This window comes from Haliotis rufescens, unplaced genomic scaffold, assembly GCF_023055435.1.
Source record: "Haliotis rufescens isolate VD_foot unplaced genomic scaffold, xgHalRufe1.0.p SCAF_15, whole genome shotgun sequence".
Lineage (NCBI taxonomy): Eukaryota > Metazoa > Mollusca > Gastropoda > Lepetellida > Haliotidae > Haliotis > Haliotis rufescens.
The window spans coordinates 28821924-28842925 of NW_025963835.1; the positions used below are offsets into that span (position 1 = coordinate 28821924).

The window sequence follows — 21002 nt, forward strand, 5'->3', positions numbered from 1 at the left end:
ATCTTGACTTCCATCTTCCCGAGGCTAGTTTGGCAAGGGTGGAAACTGGACTTTTATAGTCAGTTAACTCCCTTGTTTCAGGAAGATATCTTGACTTATAAAGGGAAAATATAAAAATAAAAAATCGTGCAAAACAGTAGGGTCATTTCATTTGGTAACTGCAAACTGCATATGTTGAATTTTGTTATAAAACTTATATCATTAAAATTCCAAATGCTTCAGGTACATTAAAAACAGGGTATTTTCGACTATTTTTGCCAATTTCCATGCGTAACGTGGTGGGAAAAAAATCAAAAGCAGGAGAAACGTGTTGGAATTGGTGGAAATGGAGGCCTCTTCATCCTCTGTGTTTACCAATCAATGTGTGGTTTGTATTCAGTTTGTTGTGTGCATAATGGAATGGACTCCTGGTCGTCTGAGATGTAATTTTCCTGGATTACAAAAAAAACAACTAAATTCAACAAATTTACTTTTATTTGTTCTCCACTCTTTAACATTCCATAACAATCACATTCTGGAAAACTATCGTTGTATTGAATCGGTGATACCTCATCATTGAAATGGATAATTTAGTTCTCAAGTTTGATTCATACCAAGACAATTTCAACTAAAGGCAAACCATTATGTTGACATTAAATATTTTGACTGCATATAAATAATATCGGAGAAAAATGTGGAGTTTGATTGCGAATATCTTGCACAGTATCACAGTGTAACTGTAACCATGGTAACAGGTATAAACAGCATGAAACTCTATCATGTCTCACACTCAACCAAAAACGTAGACATAACCAACATCTAAGATACTTGCAAAAACATTTACTTGAGCAGTAGGTAAACAGTCTGCTGAAGAGGTTCTGTCACTGTCAATGACAGAGCTCCTGTTATGACCCCTGAAAAACACCAAAGTCACGCAGTATCGGAGAAACATAGATCCCCTTGACACATCAGCTTCACAGGTAATGGGTCACTTAGCACGTTAGTACACCACCCTTGAAGATCAGTGTCAGAATTTATCTTCAGGAACCCATAGAGGCATCAATAGGGATCAGATGGTCAGGCTTGCTGATGCATGTCATCGTATCCCAACTGCATAGATCAATGCTCATGAAGTCAATCACTGGATCATCTGGTCCAGACTCAATTATTTACAGACCACGATCATAGCAGTAATATTGCTAAGTGCGGTGTTAAACAACAAACAAACAAAGATAAGCATACACATCAATCGGCCACGCCAATACTTCACAGGTTTGTAAACACTACATAAGTACAGCTTACGTAAGTACAACTTTGCAGTGTCGTCACTTTTCTTCTGACAAATCAAGCAAAGCATGGCTCCAATGAGAGGGACACCAGCAAGGGCTCACACCAATGAGTGGGTGAGTATGGTCTTACATCACTTTTAGCACTATTCCAGCAATATCACACCAAAAATGGGCTTCACACATTGTACCCACGTGGCGATCACTTTAACCACTGGGCTATCCCACCACACCGAAGACCAATGAGCTCTGGGATTACACTGTACAAATGTTAATGTTTTTGCTTGACGTGTGAAAGACACCACAGCCTTTTGGCTGTCTGCTGTACACAGTGCTACAATGTCAGGCAATGTTTCAGTTCACACAAAGGTCATGCATTGAGTGGGGTTCATGACTGATGAGGGGTGGTGGTTTAACCTAGTGGTTAAAGCATTTGTGCATCACGCCGAAGACCCAGGTTCGATTCCCCTTATGGGTACAATATGTGGAGCCAATTTCGGGTGTCCTCCACTGTGATATTGCTGGAATATTGTTAAAATATCTAAAATTATGGAGTATATTTTGGCTGGACTCACAAGTCTATGCATAGTCCAATCAACATTGTGTAACGAAATCGACTTCCAGTTCATCAACTGCTGTCCAGATTTCGGTTAATTGCAGGATTAGCAAAGCATGTGTACCACCAACTCCGCATCAACAGATATTTTCCAAATCTTTTCATTTTTTAAATCAAGGCCGTCACATGATTTGATGCACTTCACGAAGTAAGACCCGTTTTATTACAGATACAGATCTTGATTATCAATCAGGTTGTCTTGACCGGGTGTCACCATTTTGTTTGAAGCAAATGCAAGTGAAATGAGAAGTGGAATCTGATTAGTCAGTGGGAGGGACATACAAGGGACATAACTCGTAATAGCCACTGATGACGCTACAGTCGAACCCAAAAATTCCAGCCTAGTTCGGCAAGGGTGTAAACTGGACTTTTACAGTCAGTTCACTCCTTCACTGCATAGCGGCTGCAATTCATGTTTGATGGAGTTGGGTTTAAAGCCGCTTTTAACAGTATTCCAGTTATATCGCAGCGTGTCAGCTTAATGTGGGAGGAAAGCCCGAAGTGATGCAGGTCTCAGACGTTTACCACTTTGGTGAAACCCACGAGCACAGGTATGGTGCTGACAAACCTAGAAACAAGGGACGCAACTCTGCACAGCGAATCGCGGCGCCTTAGATGACTGGGCCACCCGTGCCCCCTGTTTCATGGAGGAACAGTACATTGTATATGCAAATCAGTTTGAAGCTCTGCTACAAAATATACACCAAGGAACTGAAGCTACTACATCACTGACCACTAGCCTACCAGAGTTGATCCACGAATTTGAAAAATGATTGCACACCACCCAAGCTACGAAGTGAAGAAAAACACTTTGAGGGATGGGTACAGGTTACAGATTGGTATTAACTGTCTGAAAAGGGGATGTACGCAGCCTCCCTCCTGGTTCACCCAGCCTGTGCTCTTTAACTTTTTTTGAGTGGTATATAACTGAAAAGAATCAAAACTCTCAACATGCAAACATTTGTATTTCAGGGGTAGACAACATGAGTTAAATACAACGATTCAAGTGTATAAAAAATAAATAATTTGTGCTTCTATATTTCCACTGGTCTACAGACCATATCTATCCCTGGATATAGTCATGGGGTATAAGTATTCATCAGTCAGTGAACAATTTATAAACGATGGCAAGGAGGCCGTGACAATCTTCTCAACAAAATAATTTTCCATCGTACACATATATTCAGTTCTGCAAATATGCAAAATATATTCAAAACTATCACATGAACATGCAATTTCGCTTCTTTGTTGTGATAAAGCATACCCCATCACAAAATCTCATGCTGTTTTTCTATAAATACTCCACTGATTAATATGAAATTCTTTCATAAGAGATACAAATTGTGGTGAACATTCTTATAAGATTTAAATTGTGGACATTACTACAAATGCACCTCTGCAATAAGATATCATCAACAGAGATTATGTTTCCTCATGAATACCATGACTGTACATTATCTGAAAAAATTATTTACTTGCAAATTGATGTCATTTTGATTTGGACATGCTGCATGTTCAATTTTCAGGGATGAGAATGGATATTTTCTTTTTCAGCTAAAACTTCTTTGCAAAGGAGCGTGGTCCATAAGCTAGGGGTGTTTAAGGGGGAAGCCATGAGATTTTAACAAATTTGTGGTCACTAAAATTTGCAGATCTGTGGAGGATTCTCAGCCCTAAATCCAGAATGTTACTCTCTTGCTCACATGATAAAGTGAACTTTGTACACACTCTGGTGAGGTAGACTGTTGTATGATATCCTCATTACTCTGGGGACGTATTCATGAAAAGTCTGAGAGTGCTCAAGAAGTCTCAGAGAATCTTTATGAATACGGCCCCTGAATCGTCCAACAACAGTGACCACAGTTTTCATCACATTCAAATATATAAATAGCAAGTGCTTCCGTGGCATTTGATGGGCAAACCAAGCAATATTTTTTGTGTTTATTTTTCCATAGATTATAGAATGGGCTGGGCTTGAGTTGCATTACTGTGCAGCATGATGTCACCGATTTCATGCCGTTGTCTACATGTTAGTCACTAAATAAGCAGCCTGTGAAGTACTTATTGTTGACATATTTATTCAAAAGGATTGACTTCAATATTTTTTTAGTTTATGGAGATATCAACATAAAAACCAGCATGCACACTTTGCACTCTGCGGATTTACACAGTTTGCACACTGGTTTTTAAGTTTATACCTCCACAAACACAAAAAATATTGAAGTCAATTCTGAAATATACCACTCATGTCTTAACGGGAGGGATATTCCTAGTGTACCGAATGTGATGGATTGATTCTCTGAATGATTGGAGATGGGACAATAGTTTCCAATATTGCCAAAAATTCAGTTTCATATCATTTCAAATAAAAATAACAATGTAACATGTATTAGGAGGGGGCACGAAATGTTATGTAGAATGTGAAGACCATTGATACAGTGCTGGTTATTGCTCTGAATATTCATATCAATAATCGGAGATCTCACATCGATTGTTGAACATTTACTAATTCTCATCAGGAAATAATAACAATATATAACCACTGAATTAGTTGGGTTCAATATCAGCTCGGTACTAACATGATATATGCAGCACATGATATCAACATGTACTTCGTCATGAAAGGGAATTTATTACAACTGGTGCAATTGTTTCTTCAAATAATATTACAAAGAATGTATGTACCTATAGTTTCAAATTAACATCTTTTTCTTTACCGATTAGACAAGATAGTAGATATGACGTGCTGACTGTCCCATTCAAATTATTGACAGATTATTTCATCACCCATCACTACAGTGATGCTGTCCCACTTTGTGATATAGTTGAAAAAGTGGTATTAAACTTAAGTCCCTCATCATGTTAGTTGAACAGCTGGTAATCAAATGCACAAAAAGTCCTGAAGATTTTAAACAGCAGTAAGCACAGAGTTTCATGAGAAAGCGCCAGGATTTGTGCCAAACCTAAAAACATAACTGGGCAATGGGTGAGGGAGTATGTGAGTAAATGTTCCAGCTACATGTATATCGTGTGGGGAATCAAACTGGGTAAATGCCGGGCGATGATAACTTGTGATGTCACAATGGTCTGCATAGCAGGGTGATGCAATTTCAAAGCAGAGTTATCCCCTAGGAGATATTGTTTGGTCTTACCTAAGTGATATCTCATGTGGAGGTCAGTCTGATGACAAATATCCAAAAAATACTTTTGATGGTACAAACAAAATACATGAGCTCTGATGATGTTGACTAAATACGTTCTTTCTGATGGTAAAAAAAATACATCTGCTTTGTATATATGTAACATATTTCCTGTAATCATTATTATAAAAAAAACTGGAAATTGGGCCATTTTGGGGTCATCTAGTCACATGACTCTCGTTACTGCCGTCGTTGGGCGTCACATGACTTTTGGTACTGTGACTGGAGTACATCACATGATTCCTTTCACTGTGTTCAATGAGTGTCATGTGACCTGTCCTATGAACCTTGGTGCTGGTACCAGGGAGGGGCGCAGGACTTGTCCCATGCTTCTGTTTGCGGAGCTGGTACAGATATTTGAGACGTCCCCACACTGCCAGGCACATGTTGATGAGTCTGTCATCCTTGATGCTGGCGTGATGGGCAAACAGGTACTGGCGTCTGCAGAAAAACACCAACAGTTAGGCAAGAAATAGGGAAACAATGGGGTAGTCATGGCTAAACTGCCTAACTGTGTGTCAAAGAAGCAGCGTTAGAAATTGGCACTAGTCCTGTAGTCCTTACCAAACTGCCCAATAGTAAAGGTATCCTAAGGACTAGTAGAAATTGGCCCATTTTAAGGGTTTTGCTATATGTTATCATTATAAGGACTAGTGGACAAAAACTGTTAGTTTCTAACCCTGAAGAAGTTGTAAGTATCTGGTATCAAATGTCTGCAATTATTATCTCCCTCACCACAGAGATGCATTAGGCTAAAAACATGTTGTTTTCACACAATAGGGCTGTGTATTGGCAAAATATTTGTATTGCAAAATGATGTCATACGTGTATACGTATTGTGATGCGTATTGTAATATACTGGGAGCTAAAGTGTTTGACTATGATTGACATTGATTGTACATGCAGATTCTATTGCAACAAGCGTAATTTTGTTGTCATGGATACAGGGGAGATAACAACATGAGAGAAACTTCACTTTTGCGTTTCATCATCAATTTCGAAGGAAAACATCTTTTGTGAATTAATTTCTGTGAAGATATTAGGTTACACAATAGAGATAATGACGAAACTTGTCATATTTGTTTAACAGAAGGCAGCAGGAATATTCTCCAATGATAAACATAAGATGATGATTTGAGTCACTTGAAATAATTATTGTTTTGTTGGCCCCGTTACTCTGGCCATAGATCAGATTGTTATGTAGTGTTAATTTATGCCAAAGCAACAATTGGCAGGCGTGTTTATATCACCTGACTATCTTCTTGCACTCTTTGAAATACCCAAGTTGAAGACGGCTTTGGGCCCAGAATATCCGGCATTTGGCGGCCATGATTGGATCCCCGAGCTCCATGGCGACCCGAAACTGCTTCAGCGACACCTGCCCCGCAGTTACTGCCTGGAAGACCCATTGTAGAGGAATAAACATGATACTGTTACAGTACATTGTAGAGTACAAATACACATAGTTGTGTCAATTATCAGATGTTATCCTGGTTAATGAGTGTTGTTAATTTTAACATTGTTAATTGAAACCAAGCTGGTGGGTAACACAGACTGGTGCCACTTGTCTGTTCATCTTCCCGAGGCAAGGGAGCTCACTGATTGACCCTTGCCATACAAGGCTGGAATTTCTGGGCTTGATCGTAGTGCCATTAGTGGCTATTTTTGATTATGTCCCTTCTATGTCTCTCCTTTTGACCGGGGGCACGGGTGGCCCAGTCGTCTAAGGCACCACGATTCGCTGTGCAGAGTTGCGTCCCTTGGTAACACCAGACACCTATGAATGTGGGTTCGAATCCCGGTTTGCCCCAATTATGTTTCTAGGTTTGTCAGCACCATACCTGTGCTCGTGGGTTTCACCTAAGTGGTAAACGTTTGAGACCTGCACCACTTCACGCTTTCCAACACATTAAAGGGGCACTGATCTAACGGACTGGTTGTTGCCTTTGTTATTGTTTTTCCCCCGTGAGTACCCGGATGATACGCAACGCAACTGAGCGTGACCAGAGACTGGGGTACCGTCTGCAAGGACAGCTAAATAAACTTGGAGGCTGGAGGCAATATTTGTTTTACGCATTTTTGAACACTGATTGGTTAACTGTGATCTATAAAGATTTCGACAAAGGGCGCATGTTAATTCATTTCTTCAGCCTAAACAAACAGACAAAAAGAACAAGGGAGCTCATCGGATGTCGTCATTTGGAAATACCCCAGATGGTTATAGTTTAATACTAAAAACAGTATCCATGCAGTGAAAGCATTTTCGGATTTCGGCTTGCGTCGATAATACGATTACTACTCCCTTGTTGTCATCCACGTTTTCTCGTATAACCCTACACTTGTGTATTTGTCGTCATTCACTTGATGCTCAGTTAATGAATTTATTACACGTACAATTAGTGGTAGCACCACTTATATTACCTGACAAAGGTTCCCATTTGGCATTTATTGTGTCTGGGGTAATTATTCAATCTAAATCCAGGTTTGAAGTGAGGTGAAATGTGTGTTATGTAATATGCACGTGGCAGCCCAGCAAGAGATGAATGATCAGTTGATTTACTTTTTTTGTAAATCAACGGATCGTTCCTAGTCATCAAAGGATTAACAGAAAATACGTTGATTGATTAATCACTGTTATCTTGCACAGTGGATATGTCAAGAGTGAGTGTTTACATGTCTAGGTTTACTAAAACAAAGGGAATACACTCATATCATGGCGCGAAGTGCCGATGTAAAAAGAACATACTTTGTTCAAAGGGTTAACTGATAATACATTGATTGATTGATCATTGTTATCTATCACTCAATGGAATTTTTAGGAACCGTGGACGCTATGAAAATAGTTTTCACGTGGGCTTTCTCAGCCGACCTTTGAGACTTGACACCTATGTAAAACACCTGAAACAATCCAAGCGATCAGTTGAGAAACGAACACGGGTTATAATATCCCGAAACGATATATATCTTTTAAAATATTTGATTGTTACTGAGACACGTGACATCGAATAAGTTTCTTTGTGCAGCTGCAGATGAGTGGGATATTGTTCCTTTGTGTGGATGTTCACGGATACATTCCTCGAACAAGGAAGCTGCCTAAAACTTATACACATAAATTTGGTAGGTTGTAATTATGATATCTGCATTTTGTTTTCCTTCATTTGAACCGATTCGTTCTTGTTTCTCTACGTCTTGGTTGGGAAATTCTTCAATGCGCGATAGACGTTGTTGTCACAGGTCTTTTCCTTTGTAAGCGTGTATATATTACCGTCAATTTGTAAAATGTGATTCTCTCAGGCAATTTATAAAATGTGTAAATATTTCAGTCATTTTGACTAAAACATCTGTCCAGATTGATCAAGACGATCAAAAGGGCCTACAAACATCACAACAGATTATTATGTAGGATTAAAAGCCAAACAACTTAGAAATGTACTTTTCAACGTTACATTTTCAGTCTCTTGGTGATGACATTAAACATCAAAATGTTTGGAATTCGTTGTCATAATAATACAGATGGAAATGTTTTTCAGTCACTTTGTAAAATAACTGAATATTTAGACGTTTAATAAATTTGTTACACTTTTGACAGTAAAAAAATATACACACTATAAAAAAAGCATATGCTCAGGTGAAATATATACTTTGTGTTGCAAGTCAAAATAGTGTAAACGAAAATCGCAAAATTACCGAGCAAGTGACCATTACCGATGCTACTCACAAAGATACCTACATTTCCTTATTATCTCGAAAACTGTATTTCATTTTGTTGATCAATGTGACCATACGCCCTTATTACTACCCATAAAAGTGACTAATGCGCTTACGAATGGCGCAGCAGAGGTCGCGAACTAGTCTAGATTTCTGCTATACATCCGGGTATTCACTGGGGAAAAACAATAACAAAGGCAACAACCAGTCCCGGGGAATTGCGTTAGATCAGTGCCCCTTTAAGCTGACACGCCGTGTTATAACTGGAATACTGTTAAAATCACCAAATCACTCACTCACTCACTCACTCCTGTTGACCAGTCAGATTCAACCTCTCATATCACTTGCATTTGCTTCAAACAAAATGGTGGCGACAAGTCAAGACGCCCGAATCAATAATCAAATCTCTTTCGTAATATATAGGGTCTTACTTCGCGATGTGCATCCAATCATGTGATCACCTTGATTAAAACATGAAAAAATTTGGAAAATATCTGTTGACGTCGAGTTGGCAGTGCACGTTATCCAAGCGTTGCAATTGACCTAAATCTGCACTGCAGTTGATGAACCAGATGTCGATTTCGTTTCGCAATTTTGATTGGACTACACACAGACTTGCAAGTCCAGCCAAAATATAACTCCATAGTTCCAGACCAGTTTGGCAAGGGTGGAAACTGGAATTTTATAGTCAGATAACTCCCTTGCCTCAGGAAGATGCTTGTCTGTCATACGTGAATAGTTTCTATTTACAGACTGTGCCAAACTCTTTGAAATCTACTGGCCAAAATATGTCGTCCATGTCAGGTATCACTTTCTAAACATACTAAATACATTGACTAGAATCAGTTATCACCTTAGCCTACTGGACTTAAAATGAAACGTGTGGCTAACCACAGACCAGTGCCTTAGCTTAAATTGAAAAATGACACTAAATTTAACAGTAAACAATAAAATCCAAAAGAGCTCACATGGACTTGAAAGTAATCTCCGAGTGCCGAGTACCCTCCGCCCAGGGTGGACAGCCACGCCATCCCTTCCTCACACAACATCCGCTTCACCGCCAGGCCACAGATTCGCTTTCCCCTACCAACAACAACATATCCAGCATTACTTTCCCCTCAACAACATATCCAGCATTACTTTCCCCTAACAACATATAGAGCATTACTTTCCCTTCAACAACATATCCAGTGTTACTTTCCCCTCAACAACATATACAGCATTACTTTCCCCTAACAACATATAGAGCATAACTATATAGAGTGTTACATTACCCTGACAATGGATACAGTGTTACATTACCCTGACAATGTATACAGCGTTACATAACCCTGACAAACGGATACAGCGTTACATTACCCTGACAATGGATACAGCGTTACATTACCCTGACAATGGATACAGCGTTACATTACCCTGACAATGTATACAGTGTTACATTAACCTGACAATGTATACAGTGTTACATTACCCTGACAATGGATACAGCATTACATTACCCTGACAATGTATACAGTGTTACATTAACCTGACAATGGATACAGCGTTACATTACCCTGACAATGTATACAGTGTTACATTAACCTGACAATGGATACAGCGTTACATTACCCTGACAATGTATACAGTGTTACATAACCCTGACAATGGATACAGTGTTACATAACCCTGACAATGTATACAGTGTTACATAACCCTGATAATGGATACAGTGTTACATTACCCTGACAATGGATATAGTGTTACATTACCCTGACAATGGATACAGCGTTTCATTACCCTGACAATGGATACAGCGTTACATTACCCTGACAATGGATACAGCGTTACATTACCCTGACAATGGATACAGTGTTACATTACCCTGACAATGGATACAGCGTTACATTACCCTGACAATGGATACAGTGTTACATTACCCTGACAATGGATACGGCGTTACATTACCCTGACAATGGATACAGTGTTACATTACCCTGAAAATGGACACAGCGTTACATTACCCTGACAATGGATACAGTACTACTTTCCTCTAAACATCATATTGCTCCCTGAACAACATAAAACAAACTGATATCCTAACACGCTTAATGCAACAATGATAAAAACATTGTGTGACTGTTCTTGAGAAAAAGTTATAGACATGTACATGGTCACACTCACCATGGGTAATCAATCCTTTGATTTGGCCACACAGCTACCACATCTACCATGTATGGGACTGTCAGAAACTGATCACATATCAAATCCGAAAAATCAATGCGCTCGTAATCACAAGCCTTAAACCCATATGTCCTTGCAAGGAATTTTAAAAATCGTCTTCTAAATCTCCTGCTTCGATGAACTTCACATGCGGCACAGGATGCAAGATGGGCATCCATTAATACGACACACTTTGTAGCTGGGACTACACCAATAGTGAGAGACTGATCCTCCGGGAAATCTCTGTCCAGCTTATCTAAGAAAGACGGCGATGACACGTGACTTTGTTGCAGCATGCTAGTCCGTGAGACAATATTTTCACAAAACGTTTGAGAATCATTTTCAGGATTGCCAAATATTCCTTGATTTGCTGCACATCTTTCATGGCTGCCTGATTCAGATTTTCGCACGTTTGAATCACTTTCTTTTGAACAGAATGTCAGGTCATTCAGATTGATGTCCAAAATATCTGTGAGGAAGAGAAGCTGGACGAACAGTCTCCCCTCGTCTAATTGCACAGGAGCCAGCTCCCGACTGTACAACATACAATCATAGATGCCATTACAGCTTCGGAAGTTGATAAATATCCGTGGCATGGTGAAAATGTATGGTCAGTGATAGGTCAACTACTAGCCCATGATCATCATGTGTAGTCCTTCATTTATTCACATCGATCCTGAAACCAAAATATACTACGTTAGACTGATGTAAAGTTGCAATGTTCGAAATGAAACAGGACTTCTGCGATCTTTGAAGATTGCTTCAAAAGTATTTGAATCTAGGGACCCTTCTGTAGCTTTTAACATTAGAGCAAAGACCCCATGATTTTCATGCTTAGTTCTGAACACAGGTTAATCAGTAAGAAGATCTGCTGGAATGATCTTTGTTCATTGTGCTACTCAAAATGTTGGGTATTTGGATACCTTTAACAACATATTTGAAGTCAATCTATTGCCCATACAAAGTGTTGCACCGAAGAAACATAGACTAAAAGTCAACTAGGCACACTCAATGATGTGCCTTATATTGTTGGGTGCAGGCTAAAATGGCAGCTCAGCAAAACGTCACAGATATCTTGGGCGAAAATGGCACCTCATCTGGCGAAAACGGCGACTATTTGTCAGGTGGAAATGTTTTAGCTATAACCCATATTGTTTACCGTGTTTACAGCAAGTAAAAGGGTAGTACCGCAATCAGAAGATAAACTTTACGTTTTTAGATTTGCAGGTGTTATTGAGTAATCAATGCCAGGTAATTTCCTGTGGAACCAACGGTGTCATTGTTTATCAACACTGTTAAATACAAAAGTAATCAGTAACTTTCTGAAGCACTCTCTCTACATGAACTCTCACAGTTGTGAGACAGGCATGAAGTCCCCCTGGAATGCTGTTGATGTCATATTGGTAAACAATGACGTCATGACATACAACGTCACATGCTTCTGTGGTAACTGGACTCACCTGTTTGGCAGAATATTGAACAAACATCTAATTTAAAGTTCTTCTGATATATATTGATCAAACTCAATATTTAATTAATGTGGTAACCCTTTCAATAGAGACCATAAAATATTTCATGTCTGCTTTCAACAAGCCGTATTACGTTGTCTATGTGTAATTAGTGAAATCATTAACTGATAGATTGGTACACATCACAAAACTTTAGTTTACCATCAAACAACGTAGGTTTTGAATTACTTTCATCAAACTTGCTTTCCCTACCAGTTGGACCTGTCTAAACTCCCTCTAGGTTATAGGCTAACAGATTAAGTCTCAGACAACTAGCCTACTTTTCATTCAGTCACTGGTCGTCTGCTCCAGCAATTATTCGTTGACTGCAACTGCTTTTATAAACAACTAAAAGGATAAATGGAAAAAGGTAAAACTAGAATGTCCTGTTTTGCGCTTGCCTGTAAACAAATCGAATGTATTCTGTCAATCTTACCACAAGACGACTGGATCATGTTGATCATGCCAGAAAAGGTCACCGTAGGTCAAATATTCAGTTCCGGTATGTTTTCACGAAATTATTTATTCGAAAAAAGTTTAACGAAAATATATCATATTGTTCATTTCCACCGATGTCTAAATAGTAAGGTCACTAAATACCATTTCTATTTTTAATCTTACTTTGAAAGTGACTAACGATGTATTCAGATGTTAAATTATAGGAAAAGATACTACCACACACATACCTGAAACGAACAAGAATAGCATCGTCTGTGGGAAAGTACTAACATTGTTGTATGTTGTGGCGGAAGTCAGTTGATGGCGATGTTGTTCTGTCACATTAGTGACTAATCTCGTGTTTTCACCATGATTATGCTAGGTTAGTCAATCATAACTTTGCACAAGCGTCAGACGCAATTTCCGGATACTTGTTAACAACAGCGTGATACCATTCTTAGAAATCAATGTAATTAACCACGTCTGATTGCCTCAAATCAAGTGTCAACATGTTCAAAATCGTTCCATTACAAATAAGCGCGCCTTTTGTTTAAAGTGATTAATTCGGGAAATTAGTATCGTGGCACACAACCGCATTTGTGCATCTGTCATCAAGCTCTTAGCCTAAGGCACTCTCTTAAAATCATATGCACAATTACACAAGTATGAATCTCAAAAGGGCCTGATGAGACACCTGATGCTAACGTGTTAGGTAATGACTGACCCTGATCATGCTTATGACCTAAACTTAAATAATATTAGTACCATAATTTCTGTACCTTTTAAAGTTAAAAAGGTGTTAATTGTAATTAAATCAAATTTTGTTAAAATGCTGGATAGCCAAGTGATTGAATCCCTGGATCATCACATCAAAATCACCCAAAACAATCTGCGCCAGTAACTTTTGAAACTACTGGCCTGAGTATTCCTCGTAGAATTATTTTCTGTAGAAAAAGGTGTTATTATGTGGACTATTGTTGGTACACCTACAGAATACCAGATACCCATCCGCCTCGTTTGTTGTCTTTAATAAAGCAGAACACGACAATGTGACTACTTTTATAAAAGGGCGATAAAGCTAAAAATAAGTAGACTCCGCTTGCATTTGTATGTTTTTATATGATTAAACCTCAAAATTGAAAATCAAGACTATTCAAAAACATTGAAAAATTGGACATCAACATATTACTCGAAAATAGACGTTCCATAATGGTGTGCAAAATCCTCATCAGTGAAATCTGTCAGGGACACATTGCAACATACCATGATACACCTGTAGTGCTTTTCATTAACTTGGGGGGGGGGGGGGAGGCAAGCCCCATAAACCCCCCTGTTATCTTAGTAAGGTGTATACAAATGATGATGGGAAAACTTAGAAACCGTTAGCAAGGAAGGAGCTTGTGCACATTCCTTTCCAGTATGGCGGAAGTTACCTGGTTTTCTGTATTCTAGGGTACAATGTGTAAAGCCCATTTGTGGTGTCACCTGCCGTGATATTGCTGGAATATTGCTAAAAGTGGCGTAAAACCATATTCACTCCCTCATTTCTGTATTCTAGCCCCTTTATCAGCTGAACTTACTAGATTGATTGGAATGTTTCAAGTCTCTGGCTTTGGACTAGTGGCTAATGTAGGAGACTGCAAAGAATTCCTCTTGTTCTGTTTACAGGAAATAGGAGCAATAATGTACAAGCACCATGAAGACACTTACACAGCACAGTTGGATCTGTTCTTTCACAGAGTTATATATCCATGATGACCTTGCTCAGAATTCTGCCTGTTTTTCACAAGTAGGGTTTGATTAGAACATATGTGACAAGTACATCATGACGGAAGAGAGTTTGAGGGAATCAATTCTTTATCAAAGTTCACAAGATCATGATCACGAAGATGGTGGAATTGGCAGACTGGACAACACAGCTGGTGAGTGCATTTACAAAGTGACACATTTACTTCATGTCCAAAGGTGGATCCAGAGGGGAGGTTCTCTCCCCCCCCCCCCCCTTGAAAACCAAATGTTGTAACATGGTACACTATGTTATCACCATTGTTAACATAGTTAAATTATGATGGATCGTCATGGCAAATGATTACTAACCTATTAAATATTTCATACACAAAATGTTCCTTGTTCTTTGGGTGGCACGGGTGGCCCAGTCGTGTAAGGTGCCGTGATTCGCTGTGCAGAGTTGCATCCCTTTTGCACGCCAGAAACCTATGATTGTGGGTTCAAATCCCAGGCGCCCTGATTGTGTTTCTTGGTTGTCAGCACCATACCGTAGCTCGTGGGTTTCACCGTAGTGGTAAAGGTCTGAGACCTGCATCACTTCGGGCTTTCCTCCCACATTAAGCTGACACGTCGTGATATAACTGGAATAATGTTAAAAGCAGCGTTAAAACCCAACTCACTCCTTGTTCTTTGTTCAACTTTTATGACACATCAATTAGGATTGATATATGTTGTAGGCAGTAAAATTATCTGAGACAGGATTTTGATATTTGGATCATTAAGGACGGTGTGGTCTGAGTCAATCAGTCATCTAGGTCCGGGTTATAGCGAAGTAGGTATTGACAGTTAAACCCTCCAGGGAGCCTCAGTCTGCTGGGTACTGGAGAAGTTCTTGACTGATTGTGTACACAGCTACTAACCCCTCTCCTCCTCAGCATCCGACCTGCTGGAGCAGCAGCAGGCTATGGAGCAGGCACGACTCCTGACACGGTTCCGGGAGCTGCGTCAGTGGCAGCTGCAGCAGCAGGAGCAGTTGATGCATCAGCAGAAGACGCAGCTGGAGGGACTGCGACAGGAACAGCTGAAGGTGCAGAGCCTGCTACACAGAGAGAGAGAGGTGCAGTGGGGTGGAGGGAAAGGTGAGGCCGTGTGGTGAGATAGAGATTAGCTGGGGCTTGTCTTTAATGCCGCACTCAGCAATATTCCAGCTATGTGACAACGGCTTGTAAATAATTAACTCTAGATCTGACAATTAAGTAATTGAAATTATAAGCATTGGTCCACGCCGTTGGGGTATGATGACATGCAATCAACTCATTCAGGAGACCAGATTTGGTACGACCAGTGTTAGGTTGCTGAAGACCCATTCTATTTCTGACCTGCAGTCCCATCAGGGAGAGTGTAAGTTGCTGGGGATGCAGTGAGACATGGATGGAGTGTAGTGCAGGTTTAGTTGACATGGATGAAGTGGGATGGGGATTAAGTTGACAGGGATGCTGTGAGATAGAAATTAAGATGATGGGGTTGCAGTGGGGTACGGATTAAGTTGAGGGGGATGGAGTGGGGTACGGATTAAGTAGACGGGGGATGGAGTGGGGAGAAGATTAGGTTAATGGGGGTGCAGTGGGGTGGAGATTAAGTTGACAGAGATGCAGTGAGATAGAAATTAAGATGATGTGGTTGCAGTGGGGTACGGATTAAGTTGACGGGGATGGAGTGGGGTGGAGATCAAGTTGACGGGGATGGAGTGGGGTGCAGATTAAGTTGACAGGGATGGAGTGGGGTGCAGATTAAGTTGACGGGGTTGGAGTGGGATGCAGATTAAGTAGACGGGGATGGAGTGGGATGGAGATCAAGTTGACAGGGATGGAGTGGGATGCAGATTAAGTTGACAGGGATGGAGTGAGGTGGAGATTAAGTTGACGGGGATGGAGTGGGGTGGAGATTAAGTTGACGGGGATGGAGTGGGGTGGAGATTAAGTAGACGGGGATGGAGTGGGGTGAAGATCAAGTTGACGGGGATGGAGTGGGGTGGAGATTAAGTTGACAGGGATGGGGTGGGGTGAAGATTAAGTTGACGGGGGTTGGAGTGGGGTGGAGATTAAGTTGACAGGGGTTGGAGCGGGGTGGAGATTAAGTTGACGGGGATGGAGTGGGGAGAAGATGAAGTAGACGGGGGTGGAGATTAAGTTGACGCGGTTGGAGTGGGGTGCAGATTAAGTAGACGGGGGTGGAGATTAAGTAGACGGGGATGGAGAGGGGTGGAGATTAAGTTGAGGGGGATGGAGTGGGGTGGAGATTAAGTTGACGGGGATGGAGTGGGGTGAAGATCAAGTTGACGGGGTTGGAGCGGGGTGCAGATTAAGTAGACGGGGATGGAGTAGGGTGAAGATCAAGTTGACGGGGATGGAGTGGGGAGAAGATGAAGTAGACGGGGGTGGAGATTAAGTTGACGGGGTTGGAGTGGGGTGCAGATTAAGTTGACGGGGATGGAGATTAAGTAGACGGGGATGGAGTGGGGTGGAGATTAAGTTGACGGAGATGGAGTGGGGTGGAGATTAAGTTGACGGGGATGGAGTGGGGTGGAGATTAAGTTGACGGGGATGGAGTGGGGTGAAGATCAAGTTGACGGGGTTGGAGTGGGCTGCAGATTAAGTAGACGGGGATGGAGTGGGGAGAAGATTAAGTAGACGGGGATGGAGCAGGGTGAAGATTAAGTGGAGATTGCAGTTGGGTGGAGATTTAGTTGACGGGGATGGAGATTAAGTTGACAAGGATGGAGTCGGGAGAAGATTAGGTGCTGGGGATTGAGTGTTGTGCAGATTTAGTTGACGGAGATACATTTTGCCATAATGTTTCTTGTAGTGATACGTCAGCAAGGAAACACGCCTACAAAGACCCCTCCCCGTCGACGCCCACCTCTCCCAGCCAACAACGAACTGATGACAGCCCTGATGTCAGTGGTGGGGAGCCAGGATCCACTAGCTGTTACACTAGACCAGTCTGTGTCTCAGGTAAGACAGCTGTGTACAACAAGGATCTAATGGTCCTGACAACATAATGAACCAGGGCTCGATTTAACTATGTAAAACTTGCACCAGTGCAATCTATTACTGAAAAATGCAACTTCATATTTATGTCTACATACACCAAGTGAATGTTAAAAAATTCAAATTTGTGTCTGAGTAAGCCTCACTTTTCCACACAACAACCTGTTTTTGTCTGTTGCAACTAAGTTTTCATATCAACATGCACTTGGTGACTCCATATCCAGGGGAACTAGAGTGCGTAGGCTCCATTTTGTAATTAATTCCTGGGTGAAACTGACCCATATCTCTTTCTAAGTAATTTTGGAAAACAGTAACCACTAATGTCATAAACATTATGACATTTGAACAAGAAGACACTAGCATTTGGTGGTATTTAATGGATTTAATCACATTTTTTTGGACTGCTTGTTTGACAAAGCCTAGTCCCTCTTTATGCCCGTTAAGGTGCAGCCAAACAAAAGACCTTGAACGGATGAGCAGCAGTAGAAACTAACAATTTTAGTCAACTAGTCCTGATAATGATAACATATCGCAAAACCCTTCAAAATGGCAAATTTCTACTAATACTTATGATACCTTTATGATAACTATTGGGCAGTTTGGCAAGGACTACAGGACTAGTGCCAATTTCTAATGCTGGTGAGTGAATGTTTGATTGTGAAAGTTGTTTCCTATGCATGAGCAGTCCCAGACGTCTCTGCCCATGCCGGTGTTGTATGGGCCCCCGGCGCCGATGTTGGACGATACCAGCACCAACCCAGAATTGTTCAGCAACCCAGAGTCACGCCCGGACTACCAGAGAGACATCGACGCGGTGGATGATGGCGTCTGTCCCATGCCTGACAACATCTCTGAGATAAGTGATGGCTCATATATGCCTCATGGTCAGAAGAAAAACTTTATAAGGACTCAACCGTTCCTCGGTGACCTTGCATCAGACACTGCTTCAGTGAGGAGTGATGGGTCGTACATCCCTCCAAAACAGTTTATGTCGCGGAATGGCAGCGCTATGCCCATGCAGATGCCGGTGTCACCCGAGGCGGCGTCCCTGTTGCAGACATTGCTGCAGACGACCAAAGCTGACACATTGAAACAGATGCTAGGTCTCGTCCCTCCTGAGCGTGTCGTGATTCCGGACCAGCCACAAGGGATGCGGTCCAGAGTTGCGGACAACGATCAGGACATGGATGTCAACAGAAACTGCTCTCGTGTTCAGCGCAGTCAGGATTATGTGGATGATGAAGAACAGCATCACAAATATGACCGACTCCATAATGGGTCCCGCCATCACTTAGAGAAGCCCCGAGATGACAGCAGTGTTTCTGGTCGACACAGACGGAGTGCTGAGTACAGACATACCAGTCAGGGAGAAAGGGACTTCGGTCAAATACAGCCCGACATGGAGAGGTTGCTTAGAGATGCCCAAGTTCAAGGTCACTGGAATCAGCGGAATGGGCAACAGCTTGATGATACAGTCGAGGATGACAGTTTGATGGAGCAGGAAGTAGCAGACATCACGGTTCAAGAGGTCCAGGTGAGGTTTTGTCACACTTGCATTCTTTTGAGGGGGGATTTTGTTGTTGCTTTTTACGCTCCCGTGAGGATTCCGGGTTTGAATAGATCCCCAGCAACCTATGCTGGTCGTAAGAGGCAACCAATTAGATGGGGTCGTCAGGCATGGTGACTTGGTTGATTGCGTGTCATCGTACTCCAACAATGTTGGACATTGCACATATCAGTCACTGGTTTGTCTGGCCCAGACTTGATTATTTACCCTGTCGTCACATAATAATGGAACCCGTGAAGATTCCGGGGTAGAATAGGTCTTCAGCAACCCATACTTGTCGTAAAAGGCGACTAACGGGATCGGGTGGTCAGGCTCGCTGACTTGTGTTGATACATGTCATTGATCCAAATTGAGCGGATCGATGTTCATGATGTCAATCACTGGATTGTTTGGTCCAGACTTGATTATTTACAGACCGCCGTCATATAGCTGGAATATTGTTGAGTGGGGCAGGCGTTAAACAACAAACAAACAACATAATAATGGAATATTGTTGAGTGGTGTAAAATAACACACAAGAAATATACTACAGTTAACAGTTAAAGACAGCATTACTTTTGTTTAGAAAGACTCTGTCAATTATCCAAAAATGATACAATGATATATTTTGCAAGATTTCTAATGTAAGTGTTCTCAACACAAGAAAATATCAATTAGGTAACTTTTACATGAAATATATATGATGTAAATGTATTTGTACGATGGGTCAATGGCCTTTAATACAGATACATCTGTGTCTATACTCCAGGCCTGTGTACATGAAATAAAAGATGAACTGATTTCCATACATCTGACCCTTGATTTCCATGACTTCTTGTAACCATGGTAACACCTGACTTCTTCCCTATGTTGGCCAGGAGATGAAGGTGCTAGGTATTGATGACAGACCCATCAAGTCGGAGTTGGCAGGTCAGTATTGTACACACTCTGTTGTCATCAATTGCAATATTTGCAGGGGCGGTCGGGTAGCCTTGTGGTTAAAGCGTTCGCTTGTCACGCCGAAGACCCGGGTTCGATTCCCGACATGGGTACAATGTGTGAAGCCCATTTCTGGTGTCCCCCGCCGTGATATTGCTGGAATATTGCTAAAAGCGGCGTAAAACCATTCTCACTCACCCACTCACTCACTACAATATTTGCATCAACTGGCACCAAAGTTACCATGGTTACAGAGATTTATCTAAGCCTCCTCAGAGGCCAATATTGGTCCCTTAGTAGCAAATGTCAGTAACTTGTCCCAAGTTGGATTTGAAACTTTCCTTGTCTGTGCAATCTAAATTTTGCGTAAAACTTATGGCTTTATAGAGGTGACATATGTTTTTTACTGACCAATAAGATGAAAAGATTTACTGTTGCCGTGGTTACATTGTTGCATTGAATGCAATGTTAAAATACCTTTGAACTTAAGAGAATATTGACTTTGCAAGCATCCAAATTTTGAGCAAAATGACTAAATGTTAGGACAAGTGGGCGACTTGCCTTGCTTAATCTCATACAGGGATATGTGGGCAGAAGAAGTCACCAATTGACAAAATAATTGGCTTGATGGGGATTGGGTAGTCATAATGTTGTGTCATGGAGATTCACGATCGCTGCTCATACATCAAGCCTTGGTTTATCTGGTCCAGACTTGTTACTTCACATCCCCAGTGATGTTCCAGGTTAGAATTGGTCTTCTACAACCCATGCTTGTTGTAAGAGGCGACTAAAGGGATCGGGT

At 41.1% G+C, this 21002-nt stretch overlaps 2 protein-coding genes across 6 annotated transcripts in view; one reads left to right on the plus strand and one right to left on the minus strand.

Moving 5' to 3' along the window:
- Positions 1-456: 456 nt before the first annotated feature.
- LOC124140243 lies at positions 457-13001 on the minus strand. 2 transcript variants are annotated; one of them, XR_006861897.2, is made up of 6 exons: positions 12936-13001; positions 10953-11667; positions 9758-9872; positions 6332-6477; positions 4599-5522; positions 457-4566 (listed from the first exon to the last, which is right to left on the minus strand). XR_006861897.2 is itself a non-coding variant. In XM_046507694.2 (5 exons), exons 2-5 carry the CDS (start codon positions 11585-11587, stop codon positions 5240-5242), a joined length of 1179 nt encoding a protein of 392 aa, XP_046363650.2. In that variant the 5' UTR covers positions 11588-11667; positions 12936-13001; the 3' UTR covers positions 457-5239. The 2 variants fall into 2 exon arrangements, 1 of the variants encoding a protein (XP_046363650.2); XM_046507694.2 differs by having other exon boundaries at positions 457-5522.
- Positions 13002-13241: 240 nt separating this feature from the next.
- The window catches only part of LOC124140244 (centromere protein J-like), a 42056-nt gene continuing 34295 nt past the window's right edge, over positions 13242-21002 (plus strand). For 3 of the 4 annotated variants that reach the window (XR_006861898.2, XM_046507695.2, XM_046507697.2), the window contains exons 1-6: positions 13337-13649; positions 14606-14859; positions 15601-15804; positions 17531-17679; positions 18401-19249; positions 20140-20191. Coding sequence is in view for 3 of the 4 variants with exons in the window: in XM_046507695.2 (XP_046363651.2) it covers positions 14763-14859; positions 15601-15804; positions 17531-17679; positions 18401-19249; positions 20140-20191 (1351 nt within the window). In the remaining variant the exon portion in view is untranslated. The other variant, XM_046507696.2, reaches the window with a different exon arrangement.